General features: G+C 38.7%; 2 protein-coding genes across 2 annotated transcripts; both read right to left on the bottom strand.

Moving 5' to 3' along the window:
• Positions 1–2964: 2964 nt before the first annotated feature.
• Positions 2965–8613, bottom strand: LOC137604075 (high-affinity choline transporter 1-like). The gene is made up of 8 exons (XM_068328010.1): positions 8430–8613; positions 8224–8340; positions 7554–7709; positions 6546–6694; positions 6319–6462; positions 5816–5969; positions 4427–4644; positions 2965–3519 (listed from the first exon to the last, which is right to left on the bottom strand). The coding sequence occupies exons 1-8, from the start codon at positions 8611–8613 to the stop codon at positions 2965–2967; spliced, it is 1677 nt and encodes a 558-aa protein (XP_068184111.1).
• A 755-nt stretch (positions 8614–9368) lies between these two features.
• Positions 9369–17890, bottom strand: LOC137603716 (high-affinity choline transporter 1-like). The gene is made up of 8 exons (XM_068327432.1): positions 17647–17890; positions 17399–17515; positions 15687–15842; positions 14282–14430; positions 14048–14191; positions 12717–12870; positions 11710–11927; positions 9369–11294 (listed from the first exon to the last, which is right to left on the bottom strand). Exons 1-8 carry the CDS (start codon positions 17849–17851, stop codon positions 10758–10760), a joined length of 1680 nt encoding a protein of 559 aa, XP_068183533.1. The 5' UTR covers positions 17852–17890; the 3' UTR covers positions 9369–10757.
• Between the last annotated feature and the right edge of the window lie 909 nt (positions 17891–18799).

The raw sequence follows: 18799 nt of genomic DNA, 5'->3' as shown, positions 1-18799 counted from the left end.
CTGCTTTTTGCAGATGACGTTGTCCTACTGGTCTCATCAAACCTGGACCATCAGTGTACACTGAGGCCATTTGCAGCTGAGTGCAATGGGACCAGAAAGAGGATTTGTACCTCCAAATTTGAGGCTGTGGTTCTCGACCAGAAAACAGGCCTCAAAGACCAAAGAGGGCAAAACCCTCTTTGGTCTTTGCCCCAAGTGGAGGAGTTCAAGTATCTTGGGGTCAGGTTCACGAGTGAATGAAGAATGGAACGTGAAATTGCCAGATAATTGATGCAGCACCAGCAGTGTTGAAGCCATTGTACAGGTTTGTCATAGAGAAGAAGGAGTTTCGTCAAAAGACGGAGCTCTCGATTTCCTGGTCTATCTATGTTCCTACTCTGACCGACAGTCATGAGGTTTGGGTCATGACCAAAAGTACAAGATCCCGGATGGGTTTCCTCCGTAGAGTGACTGGGCGCACCCTCAGAGATAGGGTGAGGAGCTCAGTCACCAGGGAGGAGCTCGGAGTAGAACCACTGCTCCTTCATGTCGAGTGTACCAGCTGAGGTGGCTTCGGTATCTGTTTCAGATGCCTCCTGGATGCCTCCCTGGGGAGGTGTTCTGGGCACGATGCATCAAAATGCACTGCATCAAAAATAGTGAAAGTTCTGTGGTGGCATCATTTCATTTACAACAGACAGGATTCTGAAGTGATATTCCTTCATTAAAAAAGTCTGAATTATTTAGTGAACATCACTGAATGGGCTCAGGAACGCTTCTAAAAGCCATAGTTTGTATCGTAAGCAGTGGATGTGTGAACAGGGCCAAAGCACAGACTCAGAGCTGAATCCAAAGTGGTTTAAATCAATCCTCTGGACTACAACAAAGTTATGGAGAATTTATTAAGATGTCACGACAAGCGGGGTATGGACCCAAATGTAGGACACAGGTGGAGAAGCTTTTGTCCATGGTTTAATCAGACAATCAAAAGAAACTCCAGATACTGGCAAGAATCGAAACAATACGCAAGCAGAGATACAAAACGGCAGAACTACAATATGAAACTACAATACGAACCAGCAAAGAACACAGACCGAACCTGGCTTAACATGTCAATGATGAATTGCATTGATTCAGTTATTGTTTTTGCTTTCTTATTTGACCTATACACCACAATTTCACGTAGCCCAACATAAATATTTACAGGGCATTTTATTCTCCTGATTATCAGTACCAGCTATTCAAAATATTTAATTTAGTGCATTTTACAATGGAAGTAAATTTAATTAAGAATTAAGTTCAAGTTATCATTGGAGTGGCTCTCGAACACAATTCAGGTTTCTCATTTGACCCGTTGTAAAAATGAATTGGCCAGCCCTGAACTGGATGAATGAGAACCTACACAGACTCAGAGCTGAACAACAAACAATATTATTTTGCTGCAGAAGGGGAAGGAGGAGTCTTAGGGCAAGAAGCTGGTAACAAGAAGGGGCTGGATGATTCCTGAGATACGAGGAGCTTAAGTTAGAAACGAGGAAATACTAGGAAAAACACACTGACATCTAAATAACTGGGAGTTGGCCTCAAGTGGGAAGGTGGACACAGGCTCTACGGCATGGATTGGCCACAGATCTTCTCCTCAAATGACAGTTGAAACCAGTCAAACCAGATCCAAACACATTGATGTCTTCACATTCATGTGTTCACAAAAATTAATTTTAAAAATGGTGACTTTGGTTCTCAAAGGTACGTCTTGGTTTCAGGGCTTGGACCATGTGGCATACAGAATTTCCCTTTGTGCTAAATATCCTCAGAATTATTGATGATCAACACTTCTGCTCACTTATGATTCAATACTAATTGCAGATTTAAAATTATGAGTATAATCATAGCACAAATTGTACAGTGGTGGACAGCATTGCAAAACTGCCCCAATGTGCCATTTCCTTGCAAAACAATGTATGACTAATATGACTAAGTGTCAGTTTAAGTGATCTGTGACATGTGTCATCAACTGGGAGTGGTGTCAATAATTTACATGCCTAAATTTTTCCACTCTTTCCTCCATCCACCTATTTCCTTGTCTGCTTTGTGTTATATAGGTCTGCTGGATTCTTTCCCAACTGACTACATGCAAAAAGTGGGCCACACTTCAAGTAAGACCAATTCAATCCAATCCACTTTGTTGCTGTAGCACAATTGAAGTAAACACAAGGTTTCCAAAGTGCTAATGATAAGACAACAGCTTATCACTGAGTCATAAGAGAGACAAACACACACACACACACACACACACACACACACACACACACACACACACACACACACACAAACACACATTTTTAAAAATTGTCATGTTATGTCATATACTTTAATAATAATAATAATAATAATAATAATAATAATACGGGAAATCAGTAGTGCACTCTATTTAACAAATCACATGCATATATATATATATATATATATATATATATATATATATATATATATATATATATATATATATATATATACGCTCTACCACGGAGCCACTGTCGCCCCCATCTGTGGACAATTTAGAATAGACCAAGTTACCGAAGACAAGACCGATGCCTGATGAGTCAGTGGTATGCTTTTGAGTGGCAGATGTCATGGTTTTTAAACTTTGGTTTATGATGTTCATTAAATGCTGCTGTCGCAAAGCTAAGCGTATTGGTCTTTTTTATTTTCCTACATTTTTTATTACTGTATTGTTTAATTGTTCTCTAATATTGTCCTCACATCAAAATAACACAAAACTAAAATGCAAGACATGTCAGATCAACTGACAAATTATTTTGTCATTTCTTGTTTTTTCTTTTGGTTCTCCATCATATAACATATCCTGTCATGACATGCCCTGTTTGTAATAAGTTCATTCCTTTCACCTGCTCCGACCTTCCCCAACTATTACCTCCACCACCCCGTAAGCACACGGAAGCAAGTGGGGGTGAGCAATTCCTTTTAAGGTGATTGCACAATTTCATTCTCCCCCGTAATCATGGGCTGTGTTACATCACACTGAAATTTCTCTCCGTCTCCGTGGCTTCCCACTGGTGTTAGTGGAACTACTGAGTGCTGGACTTTCACTTTGAACACATCCCACTTCTCATGAAGCAAACCTTTGTTGAACAGGACAGAAGACAAGTAGGAGAACAACAAGATGGCAGCAATGGCCGAGAGCATGGAGATAGTCTTAACTGGAGCATACTGGACATAGACACCATCCTCCAGAGTGCATCCTGGGAAGTGTATGATTGGTTGTAATCCTAGTGATGGTTCTCCACTGAGCAGTCTTAACAGCAATCCCACCAACAACCCCATAACCACCCCATAACCATTGGAGATGTTGAAGAACAGGACGCAGAGGAGTTGAGGAAAGATTATCACGTAATTGAGTTCAGCTCCAAGGAACCAGAACAAAACCACACTGTGTTTCAGGTAGGATAGAGATGTTCCAATCACGCCCACAATGACCACAGAAGCACGGACCACCCACTGACTCTCTCTGTCTGAGGCCTGAAGAAGAAAATGAAAAAGATGAGCTGAACATTACATTAGTTATACCACCTTCTTCTAAGTTTATTCTCTAATTATATAATCTTATTTTATATACAGTATTTTTACCCTACAATTCTTCGACTGGCTAAAATACTGGATATTTTTATGACAGCCACAGGCAGACATTTCTAATCTAGACTTACACAAACAATTATGTTGTCTAGCATACAATCATTACTGATTGAAAAAAAAATAATTAGGTACTGACATTATGAACAACTTAGAGATTATTATTATGTAGAAGTCTTACAAAGTGGCAACTTTACCATTTTATTTCAAGACCCGCAGATGTCAATGTAGGTTAAGAAATAAAAAATCGACAAAGGTAAATTCCTATTTTGGTCATTTTGGTAAAGATGTCATAGTTAGCGTCAGATTTTCCCTTAACTTCTGTTTGTGATAATTGTGAATGTGCCATATAATCACAACATAGTATTAAGTGAAGCCTACGTTATTTGATGCTTAGAAAATCTTTTTTTTTTGGACGTATTTGGGTATTTGAAATACAACTGAATGCCTTTCATAGGGGTCCAAAGTGCTTTGTGAAAAAGGTTGGCATGATTGAGTCTCAACATGTAATAATCAATTTTTGCTCTGCTTGATATTTTACTGATACTGTCATGAGATGAATTTGTTAAGAATGACTACTAAGTGTATGGTTAAGGTTATGTGCACTAATCATTACTTACCTATCCAGAATTCCAGGTCAGAGAACCCTTAAATGAATTTATTATTTCCAGGTGTTAATAAACCTCTCTTGAAATGGATTCAAAGAGATTGTGGCAGATGCGTTTGAGTTCTAGTATATGCAGAAGCTTTTATGTTTATGTTTCCCCATCAAATGAAAGCAAGTGTAATATTTTACCTGAGGCCTCAAGATGTCCTTGTAAATGTTGGAGGTAAAGACAGACGATGCAGAAAGCAAAACAGAGTCCGCTGATGACATCACGGCAGCAGCAACACACCCAACACCGATGATGGAGATGTAGGATGGGGTAAGGTGCTGTAGGGCAATCGGCAAAACCATAGCTGATTCCCCACGTTCATATGGAGAGGGAGAACCATAGGTGGTCTGGTTCCAGTCTGTTGAGGGAACAGTGTTCGAAAACCATTTAATTGAAACAGCTTCACATACAACATGAGTCCAATATGTTGCCCTGTGCAAAGATTTCCCGATACAGTGAAATTGTAGATGGTGGTCAGTGAGGCCATCAGACACAAGTTTAGATGTGACATTTTTCTTGTGGCAGCTCAGATATGACAGGCTATGCAATGTGCAATCAACATCTGAGATAGAGTAGCTCATCTATTCAAAATACATGGATCAGCCTTTGCTCCCTGATTGTCAAGAATCCCACAAAATGGGCAGAGGGCACCCAAAAAAAACCCGACAGAAAAGCAGGAGGGTTGAGAGTCTCAAAATATTTAATTAGATAAGCAGGATTCAGGTACCGGATAAATCAGTCCAACGGGCAGACAAATCAGATGAAAAGAAAGGCAAACAGGCACGGTCCAGGAATCAGCCAGAATCAGATACAGGGTCAAAACTCAGGCAGGTAACAAAGGCTGGAGAGTCAGGGCGAACACTGAATATTATGGCAGGGAGTTGAGGGATAACCCGCGTTTATAAGAGGTGATGTGCAGGTAAGTGGGGAAAAAGCAGGTGAAGTGAATGAAATGATTGCGAGTCAGGGCAGGATAAAATCTAAAATGACAAAATACGTTAGATGATGGGGAAACAAGAAATGAATGGAATATTTATTTTTCATTAATGAGCATTGGTTGCCCAGGACCCTGTTGCCAGGTCACAGCTTTTCTTTCCTTTTGCAGATTTTTGCCATTCTGACCACTTCAGGTCTGTTTAAGACCAGAAGAGCAGCTGTTTTGGAGATGCGCTGACCCAGTCATCGAGCCATCAAAAGTTGGCCTTTGTCAAACGCAATCTAATCCCAATGCTCACCTTGGGACACTATGTTCACTTGTTACCTAAAATAGCCAACAGCCAACTGCCTTCAAGAGAACGACATAACCAGTGCCATTCAATTTGCATGTCAGTGGTCATAAACTTATGGCTGATTGACCGGTGTATCTGCAGTGCACTGGCATTGTGTCCAGAGTGTCTCCAGCCTCTCTCCTCTAAGTCCATGACCCACAAATGTGTAAACAGCAATAACAAAGGTGAATGATTGAATGAAGGGTTGGTGTATGTGATTAACTTCTCTAATATTCGCAACCTCAGAAATACCCTGATTACCTGTGGATGAAACAGCTGCCCCAAGCAGTATAACAGGTATCCCAAATATAGGACATATGATAGACGCAACAATGCATATTTTCTTGGCTACGGCTGTGGAAGATGCTGACAAGATCCTCTGGTGAATGCACTGATAACCAGTACCTCCTAGAGCCTTAAAAAAAATCAAAGTATTGGTTAGACAGTAGTAGCACACACATCCAAAAATGATTTTGAAAACACACTGACTTCTCTCAAAATGATCTTGCATTCACCATAGAAATAAGATTAAACACAGAATAAATTTGGTGGTTAGAGGAATGTGTCTCGTGCAACACTTAGGCTATTTTCAAAGTCACACATTGAGTCAGTGACTGCTGACTCACTGGTGACGAATAAGGCCACTAAATATCTGCAATTACATGATAAGTTGCTTTGTGGTAATTACTCACACTTTTCTGTTAAAGTAATTAATTTGTGAAGTTAAGACAAAAATTGCATCATAGGAAAGGTTGTTGCCTTACAAGAAATAAAAAATCATCAATCAAGAGCCAGGTCATTTTCAGCTCAGGTTTACCAATCCAGGGAGCGTGCAAGGTGTTGTTCATCAGTGTCTCCCTGATATCTAAGGTGTGAGGATTCATCAGAACAAAGGGAACACAAATCCACTGCAGAAACAAAAATGTACATAATAAACACACAAATCATCATTAATATTGTAACTATTCAAGCAAAACTTGTACAAGCTCACCAAGGCTATGAAGATGAAGATGAGCTGTATAATGTCTGTGTAAGCCACAGAGAGGAGACCACCCATAACCGTGTAGAAAATGGCAACAGCAGCAGAGATCCAGACGCACACGGAGAAAGACAAATCCAGGACCACAGTTAAGGTTCCTCCTGTCAAACACATTTCAAAAATGTAAATGAAATTATATTTTGCAATCTTTTGGGTTTGGTGTTCATACAAGCAAGTTATAAGATGTATTTTAAGTAATCCTTCAGCTTGACTCAGTTGATGTTTATGATATTTATGGTTGCACCAATTCATATGCTATAATTTTAACCAGGGGCATGTTTTACAGGAAACCTAGCCAAATTTAGACAGGTCTCTAAAGCTGGTACTGTTGCCACTTTAACAACAAGATCTTATCTCTCACGAAATTTGTTTTAGTTCTCTTAATTATACTATTTGTTCATACAGTATTTTGTGTTTGTGTTCTTTGCATATGTGATGGTGTGTTTGTGCAGCATGTTGTTTCACTTTTATTTACCAAATAAAAAAGTTTTACCAAGATCTAACTCCATCTGTTTCTGAGTATCCCGTCCCCGCCCCAAAAGTCGTTGAACTTGTCTACTAGATGAATGTGTTCTACAACACTTGCAGTCTTAGAGAAGTCACCTCTGCATAAGAAATATTAAGTGCTGACGACATAGTCATCTACCCAGTGGCATCCTCTTTAGATCAAGTTGTTGTGCCAACCCAGTATGTCTACGTTAATATGTTTATGGTAGTATGTCTATGGTATTATGTCTGTGGTAGTATGTTTATGGTAGTGTGTCTATAATAGTATGTCTGTGGTTGCATGTCTATGGTAGTACGTTTATGGTAGTGTGTCTGTGGTAGAATGTCTATGATAGTATGTTTATGATAATTTCAGGTTGTGAATATTTTATTTAAACCAAAAGAATGATACCCTCAATAAAGTACAACAAGCATTAACAGATAAATGAAATGTATTAATTGAAGAAAATGTACCTAAACCAATTAATATTGATGGGATGATAGTTAAATCCACTAATACTGTAGCCAGGCTCATTACAGCTGCTATCACTTTTCCATACTTGACATGGAAAGGGTCCAGCATCGTCACACAGTTTCCTTCTCTCAATGGCTTGGCAAACACCACACCACCTTTATTTGAACAAAAGACCAAATCAAAATTAGAATGAATAGTCAAATAAGCATTAGCAATAGCATTCATTTAGTGCATTGTGCAAATGTGCAGCTTTGTCATCTTGAGACTAATCAGACAGGGAACAGGCAAACAGGCAGAATCCAGGAAATAATACAAGGTAATACAAGAACTGGAATGCAGAAGAGTAGGACAAGACAATCTGGCTGCCAATTTAGGGTTTAGCAGAGCATATGTAGGGTGGAGACTGATGGGGGTATCATTTGCGGGTGGGTGCAGTAACACAAATGATGGACATGAGCTGATTGAATGGGAGCAGAGAGGAAAAATACTGAGGTCAGGAGGGAAAACTGCAAATGGAGCTGTGATATGAGATGTTTCTTTAGCAGTGACTTGTGATGTATCAGAGGTCACTTGTATTTAACCACATTTAATGATTCCCAATGTCAGTTTAGAGGATTTTTTTTCATATAATCAAACAATAATATTTTGAACGTAATATTAAACTCTTACATAGTAATAAACTTGAACTGTATGCCAAAAACATCAGCACTGTCCAGATCAGTCCCAAGGACGGAGTGTACATCAACTCGACTGCACCAACAACTAGGCCTCCTCCAACATAGGAAGCTACAGGATTACAAGACAAGATTTAAAACCAACACAGTACTTAGGATAATTCTTATAGTTCATCAGCCTATCAGGTTTGCTTTCCTCACCTACCACCGTGAAGATCCCCACCACCAAGTTAATGCGCCGGTTTCCCAGCAAAGTCATCTCCATTGCAGTGTCTGAACTTTTCTTCTGTTTCCTTTTGGACTTAAAAGAAGCCCAGATACCAGTCCCAAGGACTATCAGGTAGAATATCACAAGCACTGTCACTCCTGGGATGTTGACTGCCATCATGCATTTGATAATCCACATTAACTTATCCTTTGGAGTCGGAATATTTTAAACAGTTAACTGAAGTTAACTGAGTGACAGCATTCTGGAAGTGTACAGAAGCGTGCCAAATGTCACCTAGTGATTAGATGATGATCCCTACACTGTGGATTGGACACTTTGTAAACTGTTATCCAATAATGACCTTTGAAACCAGTCCGACCAGATCCAAACACAACTACATCTTCGCACATCATAAGAAAAAATTTTGTGACTTTGGCTTTCAAAAATCCATGCAGGTTCTGTGAAGCAGGTCAACCACCAGGTGAACCACGTGGCATTAAGAAATTCACTTTACTCTAAATATCAGAATTATTAATGATCAACACTTCTGATACCTTATGATTCCAGACAAGTTGCATATTTAAAATTATGAGTTTAATCATAGCACAACTTGTACAGTGGTGAACAGCATTGCAAAACTGTCACGATGTGCCGTTATACTCGACAAGCCATGTGTGACTAATAGAGTAGCAGTCTAAGTGCTCTGTATGTGTCATCACCTGGGAGTTGTGTAAATAATTTGCAATTCCATATTTTTCCATATTTTGTCTTTCTTTCATCCACTTCCTTGTCCACTTTGTGTTTCACAGGTCTGCTGGAGCAATAGTTCCTAAGACTAAATATATCCAACATACAGATTACTTGGAAATGACATGCATACCACTTTTCAAAATGCAGTAAATTGTATTAATATTACACCTCCAAAGGCCTTTTCAATGGCTGACTGATAGCATGTTGATGAAAGCAAAAGCCAGTTGCATTGCACTGAACTACATATACTACAGAACTCACATTATGTTTGGGGGTGTCATCCCATCCTGTGTTTTCTCGGGGTGCTGGTGGGTCTAAAATGTATAAGGATGTTGTTTTGACTCTATTATCTTTAACATCCCTGGACTTTTAGGGCCTTCAGTCAATAAGTGACATCTATGACGTTTCAACAATTTTTATGGCTTAACTACTTTGACAACTCCCACTAAGATAAATATCTGGAACTGCCCACCAGCTGGTAAGAACTGAGGAAGCATCTTTAATGAGGGACGAAAGATCTTCAATGTTGTCCTACAAGTCCAGCGAACTTCTGTGTTCAACGCAGAGATCTACCATGACATGGATGACTGAGAATACCCAGAAAATATTTTGCTATACTGATTTAAAAAAGAGTTTTCAAGTGTGGTGACAAGTACAGTAACAGTAACAGTACAAATATTTATTCATCAAATTAAATCTTCCATAGGTTGGTGTAGCAGTCCACAAATGTAGCCGCAAGAGGGCACAAGCCAGTGTCTTATTGTGCCGGTCCCAAGCCCGAATAAATACAGAGGGTTGTGTCAGGAAGGGCATCGGACGTAAAACCTTTGCCAAATTAAACATGCAAATCAAATTTATGACTTCCAAACCAGATCAGTCGAGGCTCGGGTTAACAACAACCGACATCGGTGCTGTTCACCTACAGTGGAAATTGGACTACTGTTGGTCGAAAAAGGAGAGGAGAAAAGTGTGTTCACAGGAAGAGAAAGAAGTGGAACAATGGATGTAGTGAAAGAGAACATGAAGGTAGTCGGTGTGAGAGAAGAAAATGCAGAAGACAGGGTTAGATGGAGGCAACCGATTCGCTGCGGTGACCCCTGAAAGAAAATGCCCAAGGGAGAAGAAGAGAGGAGTTGTAGCATTCCACAATATCACTGACAATACAAAAAGACAAATCTGTCAATACTCAGCAAATATGAAGAAATAAAAAATGCGTGAATTATGTAGTTGACATTATTAACATAGTTTGTATTGTAACCAGTGGATGGGTGAGCAGGGCCAAAGCAAACTTTGGTTTTTGAAGTTCTTTTCATGCTACTATCTTTACCTCTAAACTCCCTGCACGTTTGTTTTGCTATACAGATTTAAAAAAGACTTTAATTGTGGTGGCAAGAGGTTTTCTGAAGACAGGATAGAATACAATGGTACAAATATTTATTTATCAATTCAAATCTTGCATAGGTTGAGTAGCAGTCCATAATATCATTGACAACACAAAGGCAAATTATGTAGATACTCAGGAAATATGAAGAAATTTTAAAAAGTTGGGTGAACAATTCCTTAAAAGGTGATTATTCTGTCCCAGTGATTATGGGCAGTGATACGTCACTCTGAAATTTCTCTCCGTCTCCGTGGCTTCCCACTGGTGTTAGTGGAACTGCTGAGTGCTGGACTTTCACTTTGAACACATCCCACTTCTCAGGCAGCAGGCCTTTGTTGAACAGGACAGAAGACAAGTAGGAGAACAACAAGATGGCAGCAAATGCAGACAGCATGGAGATAGTCTTAACTGGAGCATACTGGACATAGACACCATCCTCCAGAGTGCATCCTGGGAAGTGTATGATTGGTTCTAATCCTAGTGATGGTTCTCCACTGAGCAGTCTTAACAGCAATCCCACCAACAACCCCATAACCACCCCATAACCATTGGAGATGTTGAAGAACAGGACGCAGAGGAGTTGAGGAAAGATTATCACGTAATTGAGTTCAGCTCCAAGGAACCAGAACAAAACCACACTGTGTTTCAGGTAGGATAGAGATGTTCCAATCACGCCCACAATGACCACAGAAGCTCGGACCACCCACTGTTTCTCTCTGTTTGAGGCCTGAAGAAGAAAATGAAGAATATCAGCTGAACATCACATTACACCTTCTTTTAAGTTTATCCTCTTATTGCTTTCTTTTTAATATTCATATTACGTCTCTTCAATTCTATAACTATGGCTAAAATGCAAGATATTGTTATTAAAGTCACAGGCAAGCTTTTGTCATTTAGATTCACACAGGTAAATAATGGTCTTGTTGAGCATGCAATCATTACTGATAATTTAACATTAGTCTATCAGAAGAAGAAATTCACTTTAATAATCCAGAGAACCCTTAGATGAGTTTATTTTGTCCAGCTGTTACCAACCTTCTTTTGAAAAGGATTCAGACAGATTGTGGCTCTTGCTTTTGAGTTCTAGTATATGCAGAAGTAGAAGCTTTTATGTTTCCCCACCAAATGAAAGCAAGCATTACCTGAGGTCTCAAGATGTCCTTGTAAATGTTGGAGGTAAAGACAGACGATGCAGCAAGCAAAACAGAGTCCGCTGATGACATCACGGCAGCAGCAACACACCCAACACCGATGATGGAGATGTAGGTTGGGGTAAGGTGCTGTAGGGCAATCGGCAAAACCATAGCTGATTCCCCACGTTCATATGGAGATGGAGAACCATAGGTGGTCTGGTTCCAGTCTGTTGAGGGAACCATAGAGATATCAGTTGACCAAATCTGCTTCATTGAAACATTTACACAAACAATGTAAGTCCAATGTGTTGCCCTGTGCAAAGATTTTCCCATGCAGAGAATTAAAAACGCTGTAGCTGGTGGTCTGTGAGGCCATCAGACAGTTTCGATGTGGCTTCTCTGTTGTGGCAGCTCGGGTATAACAGGCTGTGCAGTACAATGCAGAGCTTTGTTGTTCATCCTGAAAATATTACTGCCGTCAATCATTAATCCTGAATTTCTTGAAAAACCTAAGTTGAAACACAGTAAGGACTCAGAAAGCCATGTTTTCTTTTTGCTGTCACAGAAAATGAAAGTATAATGAAGTCTTTGGGTTAAGAGACCGTCATATCATCTTGTGGTTTAGACACCTGTCAACAATGACATTATGTCCACCTGCCCAATATCATGTAGGTCCCATGTTTCATGTCAAAACAACTCTCACCCATCAAGCTACAAGAACCGGACTTGTTTGGATTGGATTGAGATCTGGGAAATTTGGAAGCCAAGTCAACACTTCAGATTCAATGTTGTATTCCAAAAACCATTATGTAATCATTTCTGAATGGTGCTCCTAATGCCTTAGGACACAATGTTTACTTGCTACCTAATATTTCCCACAACCAACTGGTATCAAGATAAAGACCTAAACAGTTTCATTCAGTTCACATGTCGGTGGTTATAATTTTATGGCTGATTGGTGTATGTCACTTTTTTAACTTTTCTAACATTTGCAACCTCAGAAAAATCTTGATTACCTGTGGATGAAACAGCTGCCCCAAGCAATATAACAGGTACCCCAAATATAGGATATATTATAGAAGCAGCAATGCATGTTTTCTTTGCTATGGCTGTGGAAGATGCTGACAAGATCCTCTGCTGGATGTATTGATATACAGTACCTCCCAGAGCCTTAAAAAAAAACAATCCATAGGTTAAACAGTAGTAATATATCCACACACATCCAAAAATGACTTTGAAAAAACATTGACCGCTCTCTAACTGATGCTGCATCAATAATGGAAAGAAGAATTAACATAGAATAAAGTGGATGGTTAGAGGATGTGTCTCCTGCAACACTAGGAAAATGAAAGTTGTAAAAGTAAAATTGATCAACCGCTGACACACTGTTTGTGTGACCGCTAAAGATCTGCAATTAAATTATCAGCTGCTTGTTGCTTTTTTGAATTTTAATTTAATCTAGTTAAGTTTCATGGAAGAACACCTTTAACCTTTAATAACAGACACATAGATTCGGAAGACATTTAATTTTACACAAATCTGTACAGAAAAATAATCTCAGACCTCAAGATACCAACATCCGACTTATGAACATTTGTAGATACAAATGTGCCGCCATATGTGACTACTGTGGTGCTAACGCGCAAAGATCTATACGATGACACTTCTGCCACTCAGTAACAATAACTACTCTCTCCTCCTCCTTCTTCCTTCACTCTAAAGGTAAATTACATTATGGAACTACAGTATTTTACTCATTAATGTGTTGTTTTTATGTCTTGTAACAGTTTCTGGTCAGTCTTAGGGAATAGTGCTTTTTTTAATTTAGAGTCGTAATAGCATTTAAATGACCTCAAAGGGCAATTATATATTAATCCATCACCTATTTGTTTGGCTTCACAAGTCACAGGGATTTCTGAAACCTTTTCCGGTTAACAAGGGGCGAAAGGAAGAGGGGACATTACCGATGCATTACCAGTGCACTGCGGAGCCACACGAAATACCGCAACCATTCACACACACACACACACAAACTCACATCTACAGGCAATTTGGATATTACCAATCCACCAAAACTGCACATTTTTGGAGGTGAGAAAAAGCCAGAGAACCCAGATAAAACCCATACAGACATGGGGAGAACCTGGATACTTCTTGCTGTGAGGTAACAGCACTCCCCACTGTCACTACAATTTAGGAACAATTGACCCACTTGGAATCAATGTTATTGAGGACTGTGTTGTAGTTTGAGGACTACCTGTACACATACTTAAATATTTATATTATAATCAATTATTCATGAAGATATCAAGACAAAGATTCAATGAAGGAAAGGCTGCTGCCTTACAATGAATAAAAAATCATCAATCATGAGCCAGGCCATTTTCAGCTCAGGTTTACCAATCCAGGGAGCGTGCAAGGTGTTGTTCATCAGTGTCTCCCTGATATCTAAGGTGTGAGGATTCATCAGAACAAAGGGAACACAGATCCACTGCAAAAACAAAAAATGTACATAGACACAATTTCAAAGCTTAATTTGAGAAGGTTCAAACAAATTCAAACAAAAAATGTACAAGCTCACCAAGGCTATGAAGATGAGGATGAGCTGTATAATGTCTGTGTAGGCCACAGAGTAGAGACCACCCATAACAGTATAGAAAATGGCAACAGCAGCAGAGATCCATACGCACACAGAGAAAGACAAATCCAGGACCACAGTTAAGGTTCCTCCTGTCAAACACATTTCAAAAATGTAAATAAAATTATATTTTGATATCTTTTGGTTTTTGGGTGAATAAAATGATGTCATGTTCACACATGCAAGATATAAGATATATTTTAATCTACTCTTCAGCCTGATTCAGTTGATATTAATGTTAATTGTGGTTGTGTAAATTCATATAGTGAAATTTATGACAAGCAGTGTGTTTTATGAAAACCTTATACAGACTTTGACAGGCATTTCAAGCTAGTACTGGTGCCACTTTCACAAAAGGATTTTATCTCTGATTAAATATGTATTACCACATAAACTATTTATTATATTATTTGTTAACATATTATTTTATGTTTGTCTTCTTTATATCTGTGTGTAGTGTGTTTGTAGAACATGTTGTTTCACTTTTATTGACCACATAAAATTGCCCCGCCTCACGCCCTACGTCAGCTGGACTAGGCTCCAGTTCCCCGTGAGCCGCGCAAATGGATGAAGCGGCAGAAAAAAATCAATGAATAAAAAAGCATAATTTAACAAGGAATTGTTGAAATTATGATTGAAATAAGGAAGTACTATATAGAAAATTATTTACAGTAAGCAAGTTAACCAAGCAAATACAGAGAAATGGGCTGCACTTTGTGTTTTGACTCCACTTGCAAAATCCATGATGGGACTGAGTTCCCAATGCTCAAGTGATGGCGTATATCTGAAAATCGATGTTTATCAAAAAAAACGGCAAATTAAAAAAAAGACTGTCATGCAGTCCCATTGAAGTGAATGGACACTCATGCCTTGACGCTACAGCAATGTATGACAAGAAAACAAAATCTAGTCAGTCAACTTGTGATAAATAGTTGAAACTGTTTGTTGATGAACGTGTTCTTAAACATTTGTAGTCTTAGAGAAGCCACATCTGGCTGAGAAACACAATCATCCTTCTAGTGGCATCCTCTTTAGATCAAGCTGTTGTGTTTCTGCAGGATATGTAAAGAACTTGTAGTTGAATATAAAGGTGTTATATAAGCAATCATGTAAATCATAGAAAAAAAAAAGATAAATCAATATTTAATAGTTATGAGCACTACTGAACAAAGTTTTTTTTAAAAATGTTCCCTAAAAAGGGAAATTCATAAAATATTTGTCATATTTTATAGCATTTTGTGGTTGTTTCATATTGTGAATATTTCATTTTGCCAAAGAAATTTTACCCTCTATAAAGTACAACAAGCATTAACAAATAAAGGAAATGTATAAATTAAAGAAAATGTACCTAAACCAATTAGAATTGAAGGGATGGCCATCAAATCCACTGATATTGTAGCCAAACTCATTACAGCTGTTATCACTTTTCCATACTTGACATGGAAAGGGTCCAGTATCGTCACACAGTTTCTTTCCCTCAACGGCTTGGCAAACACCACACCACCTTCATTTGAACAAAAGACCAAACCACAATTAGAATAAATAGTCAAAGGAAGGGGGTAAAAAAGGCAACTAAAACATTGTATGTAATACTACTACAGCAGTTTCTAAAAGAAACAAAATGACATTACTGCAGGATCTTCATCAAAACAAAGGGGCTTTCTCCGGAGAAGATGAAAACAATGATGATCAGCAGTGCAGAGGAGTTGGTGAAATACCAGCAATAAAGATGGACAATAGTTGTGATTACACCAAAGATTAGTACAACAGAATCACTTCAATAGTGGGAGCTCTACACTAATTTTGGACACATAAGGGATTCCATAGAACAGTTGAAAAACCATTCAACATCATCAATTTCAGAAATATGGATTAATGACGACAAAGAAAGAGATTTCTGATTGGAGGGTTGCCATTAAGTTTGAGACATTTGAGCATGTTGATATCTGTTGACAATATAATGGAATGTGAAACTATTAAAGTGTCTGTCACAAACTGGTTAATTCTTGGATAAACACTGTCTTATCTGTTTGAGACAGGTGAATATGATCATTATATTCTTGTGTAGAACACTGGCAAGGTCAACTTCTTGTTTTGACTATCTATGATCTTAACAAACCTTGTTGTTCCTCGGAAGAATCTAATCATGGTTATCCTCTAGGACAGCGGTCCCTGACCTTTTTTGCGCCACTGACCAGTTTAAGACAATATTTTCACGGACCAATCTTCATTTGCTCGATAATCATTAATGACGTGAGGACAGCTGTATTCTAATAATAAATTATCCACAGTGGTTTTATGTAAAATGCAGACATCAATAGACAATAAACCTGTTTTTCATAAATTGATAATGAACATCTCTGTAAACAAAATTATTATAAGAAATTATTATAATAAAAACTCAATTGAAGTGACTGCACAGATGAGGTTTATTTTGAAATATAGTTACTTACTATCAGTGCATTCAACGTAGGAGAAATACTGATCATTTCCAATAAAAGGGTGAACAAGTCAATCAAATAATAATAATTACAATAATAAGAATTAGTGGATGGGGACTGCTGATCTAGGGGTAACTGGAGACAATGAAACCTGAAGTGTGTCGCGGAAATGGAACCAGGGTTTTCGATACTTTTTGGGCGATCTCAGGATAATCTGCCTTGACTTTAATTCAGAACACTGGCGCGGTTGTGGACACTTAATTTAGGGGTAGCGGCTGGTAACCTGTCATGTGACCGAGACCTGTCAAGCGGGACAGACACATGCATTTGTCTGAGCGTCATTCCACACATCACTTTTCAAAATAAAACATCTTTCAGACTTTGAAATAAATAAAGCAGAAGTAATGGAATTTACCTATTAGCTTCTACCCGTCAGCCCTTTTTATTCAGATTTTGTTGTTAATGTTGCAAATGTGATGAAGGTGTAAAGTCTGCTACATTAACATGTCCGGAAAAAAAAAAACTAAAAAAAAAACGGATTCCCAGTATCACTCTATTTTTGAGGAATATTTACGCATGATAAAATAATAACATTGTAAATGTAATTTTAAACTCTTACTTAGTAATAAACTTGAACTGTATGCCAAAAACATCAGCACTGTCCAGATCAGCCCAAAGGACGGAGTGTACATCAACTCGACTACACCAACAACGATGCCTCCTCCAACATAGGAAGCTACAGGATTGCAAAACAGTATTTAAAACCAATACAATATTCATGAAACAATCACAATTTTTACCAAATTTCACTAATAGTTTGATGAACTATAAGAATGATCATCAGTCTATCAGCTTTGCTTGCCCTACCTATCATAGTGAAGATCCCCACCACCAAGTTTATTCCACGGTTTCCCAGCAAAGTCATGTCCATTGCAGTGGCTGAACTTTTCTTCTGTTTCCTTTTGGACTTAAAAGAAGCCCAGATACCAGTCCCAAGGACTATCAGGTAGAAAATTACAAGTGCTATCACTCCTGGGATGTTGACTGCCATCATGCATTTGATAATCCACATTAACCGATGCTTTCGAGTCTGATATCTCAAGTTAACTGAGTGACAGCATTCCAGAAGTGAACAAGACCATGCCAACCCTCATCTGTAAGCAGGCCACATACCAGTGCTACAACATAACAATCACAAATAGCAAAGTCCAACCTACTTCCAAATTTGCTCAGTGCCTCAGTAATATCGTTTATTTCTCAGACACATCAGACTCACATAAGACGTGCTTTGTTATTCAGTCTTTGTTATTCAGTCTTTGTGGGCATCCTCATGGACAAGTACAAGTATAGAACACAACAACCCAGGAACTTTAACAATAAAGACATGTAAAGACATGTAAGACTGTATCTGGCCTATCTGCAACTCTCTGTCTCTCTCTTTCTCTAATCCATCTCTATCTCCATTGTATTTCCTTTTTTTTTTAAGGTTTCATTGTCGTCAGTCACAATCATAAAAGGATTCATAGAATCTGAAGAAATTTCTGTATGCAAGGGACAAGGTCAGAAACCATTATTGGATGACCGTGATGTTGAGGCCATCAGACGACACTAGATCAAAAATAGACGGGATTCTGAAGTGATGTCACTGATTCAATAACAAACAGGAGGTAGACAAGGTTCATAAAGACTGGATCATGTATTCAACGTCACTGAATGGACTCAGGAACACTTCTATAAGCCATTGTTTGTGTGGTAGCCAGTGGACAGGTACAGAGAACCAAAGCACAGGTCAAGGAGCTGGCAACTGCTGGAGTTACTGCTGAGTGAACTGTTCCATTCTGGCAGAGAATGACAGGAGAGCCAGGGTAGGTAAGCTATGTGGTGATTAAGTAATGACCCCCACACACACACATACCCCATGACAGAGACACAAAGAAGTGACACAGGCTCAACAAGGAGGATTGGACGATTTGTAAAGTCTTCTCCACAAAGGACTTTTGAAACCAGTCAAACCAGATCC

Source organism: Antennarius striatus, chromosome 11 (genome assembly GCF_040054535.1).
Source record: "Antennarius striatus isolate MH-2024 chromosome 11, ASM4005453v1, whole genome shotgun sequence".
NCBI lineage: Eukaryota > Metazoa > Chordata > Actinopteri > Lophiiformes > Antennariidae > Antennarius > Antennarius striatus.
The sequence above is the reverse complement of the archived record's forward strand: the minus strand, read 5'-3'. Positions and strand labels throughout refer to the sequence as shown.

What these genes read in the sequence shown, in the direction of transcription:
- LOC137604075 (XM_068328010.1), bottom strand. Translation starts at nt 8,613, where the DNA reads ATGGCAGTCAACATCCCAGGAGTGACAGTGCTTGTGATATTCTACCTG. An exon ending in TTGATGATTTTTTATTTCTT is followed by an intron (nt 5,970 to 6,318) that starts GTAAGGCAACAA and finishes ATTTTTTTTAAG; the next exon opens with GCTCTAGGAGGTACTGGTTA. An exon ending in AGGACATCTTGAGGCCTCAG is followed by an intron (nt 3,520 to 4,426) that starts GTAAAATATTAC and finishes TTTCTTCTTCAG; the next exon opens with GCCTCAGACAGAGAGAGTCA.
- LOC137603716 (XM_068327432.1), bottom strand. Translation starts at nt 17,851, where the DNA reads ATGTGGATTATCAAATGCATGATGGCAGTCAACATCCCAGGAGTGATA. An exon ending in CAGTTCAAGTTTATTACTAA is followed by an intron (nt 15,843 to 17,398) that starts GTAAGAGTTTAA and finishes GTTCAAATGAAG; the next exon opens with GTGGTGTGGTGTTTGCCAAG. An exon ending in TCCTCATCTTCATAGCCTTG is followed by an intron (nt 14,192 to 14,281) that starts GTGAGCTTGTAC and finishes TTGTTTTTGCAG; the next exon opens with TGGATCTGTGTTCCCTTTGT.